At 59.5% G+C, this 7,779-nt stretch overlaps 2 protein-coding genes across 6 annotated transcripts; both read left to right on the top strand.

Moving 5' to 3' along the window:
• Positions 1 to 133: 133 nt before the first annotated feature.
• Positions 134 to 2,635, top strand: LOC124233198 (interferon-induced transmembrane protein 1-like). The gene is made up of 2 exons (XM_046650365.1): positions 134 to 832; positions 2,289 to 2,635. The coding sequence occupies exons 1-2, from the start codon at positions 581 to 583 to the stop codon at positions 2,481 to 2,483; spliced, it is 447 nt and encodes a 148-aa protein (XP_046506321.1). The 5' UTR covers positions 134 to 580; the 3' UTR covers positions 2,484 to 2,635.
• A 1,985-nt stretch (positions 2,636 to 4,620) lies between these two features.
• LOC124233199 (interferon-induced transmembrane protein 5) lies at positions 4,621 to 6,945 on the top strand. Of its 5 annotated transcripts, none has more exons than XM_046650370.1 (3): positions 4,621 to 4,833; positions 5,436 to 5,733; positions 6,483 to 6,945. In XM_046650370.1, exons 2-3 carry the CDS (start codon positions 5,548 to 5,550, stop codon positions 6,693 to 6,695), a joined length of 399 nt encoding a protein of 132 aa, XP_046506326.1. In that variant the 5' UTR covers positions 4,621 to 4,833; positions 5,436 to 5,547; the 3' UTR covers positions 6,696 to 6,945. The 5 variants fall into 5 exon arrangements, with proteins under 5 accessions (XP_046506326.1, XP_046506323.1, XP_046506322.1 ...); XM_046650367.1 differs by lacking the exon at positions 4,621 to 4,833 and adding an exon at positions 4,843 to 4,989; XM_046650366.1 differs by lacking the exon at positions 4,621 to 4,833 and adding an exon at positions 4,843 to 5,109.
• The last annotated feature ends 834 nt before the right edge of the window (positions 6,946 to 7,779 follow it).

Genomic DNA, 7,779 nt, shown 5'->3' with positions numbered 1-7,779 from the left:
GCTGAAGGGCGTCTTGCAATCACAAGAACCACGAGGGCTGGTCCAGGTGAGTACCCCCAGGCATTGCTAGCCGATAGCCTTACCCTCGGTAGGTGGAGACGGCACAAAAGGACAACAGACTTCAGGGAGGAGGCGTGGGACTGCCCAGGTGTGGGCTCTGGGGGGAGGACTCCCTCTGGGCCTGGAGTGTGGAGTCTGAATGAGGGCCTTGTGGGGGCCCTGGCTGGGGAGAGTGAGGTTCTGCAGCAGGCTTGGGGCTGGGCTGCGGGAAAGGGTGGATGGCTCCCAGTCCCCAGGGCTCATCTACACCCCTGAAGGAGGAGGTGGGTCAGCAGAGACGAGACCTGACCTGACCGCCTGGGACAGGAAGCCCCTCTTAGACCACAGCCCTTCCTCCAACCCTGCCCTAGTGTAATTTGACACTCAGTCATTTGTTCCGCCCTCCTGGTACCCAGCCAATTCCCGATTTCCCCAAAGCCAGGAAAAGGAAACTTCAGAGAAACCGAAACTACTGGGGAAAGAAAAGACCCACTGAGCACCATCCAGCCTTCCGGACCACAGCTCGCCCCATCCCGGCACCATGAACCACACCTCCCGGACCTTTGTCAGTGGCGCCCACACTGGTGTCCCCCCGACCTATGAGATGCTCAAGGAGGAGCATGAGGTGTCCGTGCTGGGGGCACCCCGGAGCTCAGCTCCCGTGACGACCACCGTGATCAACATCCACAGTGACACCTCCGTGCCTGACCACATCGTCTGGTCCCTGTTCAACACGCTTTTCACATACTGGTGCTGCTGCCTGGGCATCGTGGCCTTCGCCTACTCCGTGAAGGTGGGTGGGTGCGTGGGGGATTCCCCAGAAAGTGTGTGTCAGCCTGCTAGGTCCCCACCCAGATGGCATCTGGGTTGTGGGGAGGCCTTGTGTGTGTACGTCTGTGTGTGTGTAGATGATGCGGGGTCAGTGAGCCGAGGAGTCGAAAGAAAGATTTCTTAGACTCTTAAGATCTGGCAGTAGTGCTCTTTTATTTAGAGAGTAGAATAGCATGGGGACAGGACCCACGGGCAGTCAGAGATGCTGCTGGCATGGGGAGCTGCTGCTGCTGCCGCTGGCATGGGGACAGGACCCATGGGCAGGCAGAGCTGCTGCCGGCATGTTGCTGCTGCCGCTTCTGCTGCCTCTGCTGCTGCTGCAAAGTTGGGTGGAGAGTAAGGCTAAATATAAGGCATAGGTATGTGAGTTATCTCTTTACAAGACAAAGAATATGTAAAAAGTTAAAATGGTATCAGTGCAGGTGGGGTCTGGTCATTGGGTGATCCCATGACTTTTAGACAAGAATCAAATTGGATTAAGTAAAGGTTAGAAAGGGTAGACGCCACCATCCTAAACCAGTTACATGAGATTGCCAGACAGCAACCAATTTAAGTTCTTGCCTTCCCCATTAAGAGTTTCTAGGGACAAGGTCATCTCTCCTCTTCTTCCTGGTACAGAGAGGGAGGCACCTTTTACAGATAGAGATTTACCTTACAAATGTAAATGTGTCCCAACAAGGGCAAGTTCCATTCCCCAGAGCCTCCTTCCCTGTCCCAGTTTATCAAAAGCAATCAGCCCAAAACAATCCCGATGCCAAAGAGTCATACCTTGGAGTGGCCAATTTCAGGTCCCTACAAGTTCATCCCCCGCTTCCTTCACAAATGCAAATGTCTCTCAAAGGGGCAAGCAAAATTCCAGTCCTCGGAGCCTGCTTCTCATCTGCAGTTTTAAAAGTAACCCGCCTAAAAATCCTCATCATAAACCGTTTTAAAATTAAGCAGCCTAAAAATCCTCATCATAGATCACAATGGGGCTGCATGAGGCGCACGGCCATGGCCAGGGTCTGACTTTGTCCCCAGGACTCCAGGGAATTCCTCTACTGATCAAACGAGAAATTGCATCCCTCAGACTCAGGATGGGGCTCCGAGGATCTCTCGGAAGGAACAAAGGGACTCACAGGGAACGCTGCCCCATTGCGGGGCGAGCAGCCAGTGAAGAGGCCAGAGCAGAGGGAGGAGGAGCCTGAGGCCTCCTGGAGAGGCTGAGTCTGTGAGGAAGGAGATGGAGGCCCAGCTGGGAGGGCCCACGGGGCACTGTGCTGCTCAGGCTCCAGGGGACGGGACAGGGTGGCCCCCATCTGGGTGAAGGGCAGGTGCAGGCTGCTCTGGGCAGGGACCAGGCAGGGAAGGACCCGAGTCACCTCAGCTGGCTCTCCCAGACCCCCTCCAGGTCCCTCTCACTGTGTCTTCTCCCCCAGTCTAGGGACCGGAAGATGGTGGGCGACGTGACTGGGGCCCAGAGCTATGCGTCCACCGCCAAGTGCCTGAACATCTGGGCCCTGGTCTTGGGCCTCTTTCTGAGCACCGGATTCATCGTTCTCATGGGATTTGCCTGCCTGACACTCTACCAGATAATTGTAAAGGCCATGCAGGACGGCAGAGGCTACTTCTAGCTGCCCATGGGCACAGCCCCGTCCCCATCATGCCCTGCTGGCCTCAGATGCTGGGGCTTTGGCCCTGCCCACTTGCCCATACCCTTTTCTACAGCAGTTTTTGCAGACATACCCGTCTACACCTGGATTCAATAAAGTGCACTTGCCTGTGACAGTGCTGTGTTATCGCCCTTCATGAAGGCTACCCTGGGGGAAGGGGGGGCCTTCCTGACCACTGTGGCTGGGATGGGGGTCACCTGATGTGGATCTGCCCAGTCTACCTCAGGAGGTACTGTGGGCCCCTCCTACCTTGGATGAAGCCCTTCCTGGACTCAGAAGGGCATGTCTGCCAGGCTCCTGTGCTCGTCTCCCCACACCCCTGTTATGTACCCCGAAAATCAGTGAGCTAACTCTAGGAGGCAGCTGGAAGATTGGGACCTCTAGGATGAGCCATGGGAGTCCATGGGGTGCCCCTCTCCCTGGGGGTCCCACGTGTTGGAGTACTAGAGAGGGACAGGTCCAGGAAGGTGGATCTGGCAAAGGCAGTCTTTCCCATCTTGTCTCTAACCATGTGGGCCTCCAGCTGACCTGGTGGCAGAACTGCCCATCACAGCAGGGTTGTGTCAGACCCACCAATCAGAGCTTCAGGTGGCCCAGCAGCGATGCTTATGAGGATGGAAGTGGAACATTCCAGATCAAACAGGCAGGTTGTCCTGACCCTGTGTCGTCCACCACTGCTTCCCAACGCCGGTCCCTCTGTTCACGCCTGGGACTGCAGGGGCAACCCCTTGGGACCAGATGATGGAGAAGGAAGGATTCCCAGCCTGGTTCTCCATGATCAGCTCCGTGTTCAGCACAAAGCTGGACACAGCTGGAGCCTGAACTCCAGCCCCCTCAGGGGTGGCCTGAACATTCCTGGGAGGGGAAGGGCCCCCATGGGCACAGCTGCAAGCCAGTGACGCTCATTGGGCACTTCCCCCAGAGGGACAACACGTATTCTGATGCCTCCAAAGGGCCTTCCAAGCTCCAGATCTGAGGGTCAGCAGTCTTTGCTGGACCTCAGTGCACCTCAGCTTCTCCTGCCCCATCCTGCTTCCTTCCTCTCCCTTCCACTGGGCTTGACCCCAAGAGCTATTAAATGTCCTGCACACGAATCTCCTTCTTGGAGTTTGTTGTCCAGGGAATGTGGCCTGGAGCAAACTTGCAGGGCCTTATTAGCAATTGCCATGACTTTGGATCTCACTTGGTATGAGGTGAGAGCCAGTGCAGTGTTCTGAGCAGAGAGGGGGACATGACCTATCTTCCAACAGGATTGCTCTGGCTGCCACACTGAGAGTGCCAAGGGGAGTGGCTCTGTTAAGCCAGCAGGAGGTGAGGTTGTGGTGGGGGTGGTGAGATTCCACCTGCCCTGGAAGGTGGGGCCAAATGGACTTGGTACAGGGAGCAGGGGGCAGGGGTAAGCTAACCCTTTTGGCCTGAGCAGCTGGGTGGGTGGAGTCACCATCACCTGTGATGGGGGAGACTTCGCCGAGGAGAAGTGATGGACTGAATGTTTGTGGACCCCAAATTCACATGTTGAAGTCCTAGTGACTGCTGTGACGGTATTAGGAGGTAATTAAGTCACGAGGGTGGAGCCCTTGTGATAACTTCTTATAAAAGAGACCCCACAGAGCTCCCTAGCCCCTTCCACCTTGTGAGGACACAGGGACCGCCTGCAACCAGGAAGAGGGTCTCGCCAGAACCTGTGCACACTGGTGCCCTGATCTTGGGCTTCCATCCTCCACAACTGTGAGAAATAAACCTCTGTTGTTATGAGCCACCCAGTCTGTGGTGCTTTATCTCAGCCCAACTGACTAAGACAGGAGGTCTGGGGTCGGAGCCTGAGGTCTCTTCTCGAAGAGTTAGGTTGCAGATCCCCCCAGCCTCCTGCACCGAGCAGGCACTTGAGGGGTGAAGTCTGGCCATTGGACATAACATGAGTCACTGGCACGTACACTTACAGCCAAGCATCCACTGGACCCTGCAGAGAGAGATGAGGTCAAGAAGAGCCCTGAGCTCACGCCCCCAAACATCTCTGGACTGGGGAGGGCAGGAGGAGCCGGCCAAGGAGACTGAGAAGCAGCTGTCTGCCCGCGAGGGAGGAGGGCAGGACCTGCACTGGGTCAGGAGAGCTCATCGCAAGCCTGACAGCCATGATAGCCTTGTGGCTGGTCCTGGTGGCCTCCCGCAGACCTGCACATGCCACACCCCCTCGCCTGCCTTCTTCCCTGCTGTTTTCTCCTTGCCACTGACCCTGCTGTGGCCTGTAGCCTCCCACTAGCACGTCAGCAGGAACTTTTGCCTTTCCAGGCTGGGCACTACCGACCAGAAGGTGATGAGGGCACAGCCTGAGCTCTGCGTTCTGGGGCTAGAAGAGCTGGGGTTTCAGCAGCCCTGGTCCTGAGGAGGGGGGCCTAGCCCACGCCTGGGGGGCTCCAGCCCTTCCCTGACGCTGAGGCAGCCTGGTACCTGTACCCATGGCCCTGAGGTGGATCTCCAGCTCCTTTTGGCCACGGGGAAGGGGGCTCTGGTGGGCAGTCTGCAGCGACTACACGCCCTGCCCAGCAGCCTTTGGCGGCGTGAGGGGAGAAGGTGTGCAGGTGGGGTGGTATGCTGCCACTGCACGCTCACCATCAGCAGCCTTGGGTGGGAGGGCGCCTTGGGGCGGGGCTTGAGGGAGGGAGGGGTTCTGATGGGGGTCCGCGGCCACTGAACGCCTCCCAATCCTTGCAGCCTTCCATGGGAACTTGTGCGGGTGGGGGCCGCTGGCGGAACGCAGGAGCATAAGGGGGCCGATGGGGGCTCGCGCGAGGGTCTCCGGGGGAGAGATGGGGACGGGGGCACGGGACGGGGCGGGACAGGGGGGTGGGGGGCTCGCGGGGGTACGGGCGGGCCGGCGCCCGGCTCCAGGCTGTCATTTGTCGTTATATTTAGCGTCGGCGCTGGCCAGCCCACCGTTGGGGGCAGGGCTGCGGGCGCTATAAGCGGCCCGGGGCGCCCACCCTCGAAGCGGAGTCTGCGCGAGGCGGAGACGGCGCTGGAACCCATGGACACGTCGTACCCCCGCGAGGACCCCCGGGCCCCCCGTAAGGCGGACGGCGCCGCGCACACGGCCCTTGCGCTGGGGGCGCCGCGCTCCCCGCCTCGGGACCACCTGATCTGGTCGGTGTTCAGCACCCTCTACCTGAACCTGTGCTGCCTCGGCTTCCTGGCGCTGGCCTACTCCATCAAGGTGGGCGGGCGGGGTGCTTTCTGGGGGGCTTTGTCGAGGGGGCCTAGAGCGTTTGAGGGGGCTGCTTGTAAGCTGGGGGCAGGGGAAGGGTCTCTATGGGGTTTGGTGGTCACTGGGGGGCTGCTTTATCAAGTAGAGGGAGGAGGAGGTCTCCAAGGGGAGCTGCTTATCAAGGGGCTACTCCCTGGGGACGGCGGGCTCTGCGCTCTGCAGCTCATGAGGGCGTCCCAGGCCGGGTGCTGCTCACAAAAACGAAGGGGCTGTCCTCAAGGGAATCTAGTCCATCCAGAAGAGTAGCGTCGATGGGGGGTTACCCAAGGGGGCCTCTTTCATCAAATGGGGGCTTTTCACATGCTGGGGGTCTTGTGAACAAAGCCCCCTACCTTCAGCTTCTGGGGGGGTCTCAGCACCCCAGAGGACTCCCCACTTGGAGGGTCCTTGCAGGCTGAGGCTGGCCTGGGATGGCCACTGGGTCCATAGCTGGAGTGGGAGGAGACAGGGGCCCCTTCCAGCTCCCCTTAGGCTGAGGTCCCCTAGGACACAAGGGCCCTTGGAGGGCCAAGCCCCAGTGTCTGGTTGGGGGCTGTGAAGGGAGTGAGTCAAGCCCAGGGCAATGTCCCCTCAGGCCACATCCCTCCATCCAGAGTTTGGGTCCAGCATGGTGTGGACCCAGTGGTTTCCTGGGGTGCGGGAGGCAGGCCCCTCGCCCCAAGCACAGATAGAGACCTGGCCCTGCCACTGGTTTGCAGGCCCGAGACCAGAAAGTGGCTGGAGACTTGGAGGCAGCCCGGCGTTTCGGCTCCAAGGCCAAGTGCTACAACATCCTGGCCGCGATGTGGGCGCTGGTGCCGCCGCTGCTGCTCCTGGCACTGGTGGTGACTGGCGCCTTGCACCTGTCCCGGCTGGCCAAGGACTCTGCTGCCTTCTTCAGCACCAAGTTCGACGACTCAGACTATGACTGACGGGCTGGGCCCTGCCCCATGTTCTGACCCAGGGCCACCGCCCCCCAGGGTGCCGCCCCGGGGGCTCCACCCTGACCCCACCACAGGGCCTGCTGCCCACTGCCCTGGCCTGGGCACCCTGAAGATCCCCTTTGGATCCCAGGGGCTCCGCTCTAACCTTAATGGCCCTGGTCCCCTCACTCCCTGCCCCGCCCAGGCCCCCCACCCCACTCAGTCCCAGCCTTGGCTCCTGATTAAAAGTGCCTGGTTCCAGAAAGTGCCTCCTGGGCCTTGTTCCTGCTGGGGTGGGGGAGGGCGTCTGCCTGAGGGGGGCTACCCTAGGGACCACCGCAGCCAAATCTGCTTGGACTGGCCCCCACATCGATGGTGGGACATCCCCTTCCGACCCCTTGGCTGTGTGCCGACTCTCCCCTTTGCTCAGGCTCTGGGTGGCCTGTGGCTTCTGGGGCGGAGGCGCCTGAGTATTTTAGAGTCAAGTTTGGGGACTTGGGCTGTTGCTCTCTGCTGCCTGCTGGGCCTTGTGGTTTGGTGGCCTGTCCTCCAGAACGGGTGTGGTGTGTCTCCCTGGTCCCGTGTGTGCGCCATCCCAAAGGCTGTGTGCACCCGTGTTTGTGCATGTGTGTGCACACAAGTGGGAGCCCCTGGCCACTGAGATTTCTCGCCTCGTCCTGTGTGTTCCTGTCTGGGTCGGGTGTGTGCTGACCTCCTCTTTTGGGTCGCTCTGTCTGTCCCGGTGACTCCTGCATTCCTTTAATTCTGAGAAGTCTCAGTTCTGCAGTGGGTTCCCTCCCCCCTGGATCAGGGGCTGGACACAGACACACGAGCACACATGCACGGTCACATCGTCATCCATGCACACATATGCCATACACACATGCACATGATCACCAAGCCACACAGACACACAACTGTGAAGAGAGGGGAAACTGGGGACTGAGGACATTTTCTGAGTGTCCTTGGTGCTGGGTGTGTGTCTTTGTATTATTCACTTCCCTTGTGCAGCCCCCTACCAGAACAAGCAGAGCATGGCAAAGTTGGGGGGGGTAGGTTGCTAAACAGATGCACACAGCCTGTGTGGCTGGGG

The sequence above is a fragment of the Equus quagga genome, unplaced genomic scaffold (assembly GCF_021613505.1).
Source record: "Equus quagga isolate Etosha38 unplaced genomic scaffold, UCLA_HA_Equagga_1.0 160575_RagTag, whole genome shotgun sequence".
Taxonomy (NCBI): domain Eukaryota; kingdom Metazoa; phylum Chordata; class Mammalia; order Perissodactyla; family Equidae; genus Equus; species Equus quagga.
This window is presented reverse-complemented; position numbering and strand designations above follow the sequence as displayed.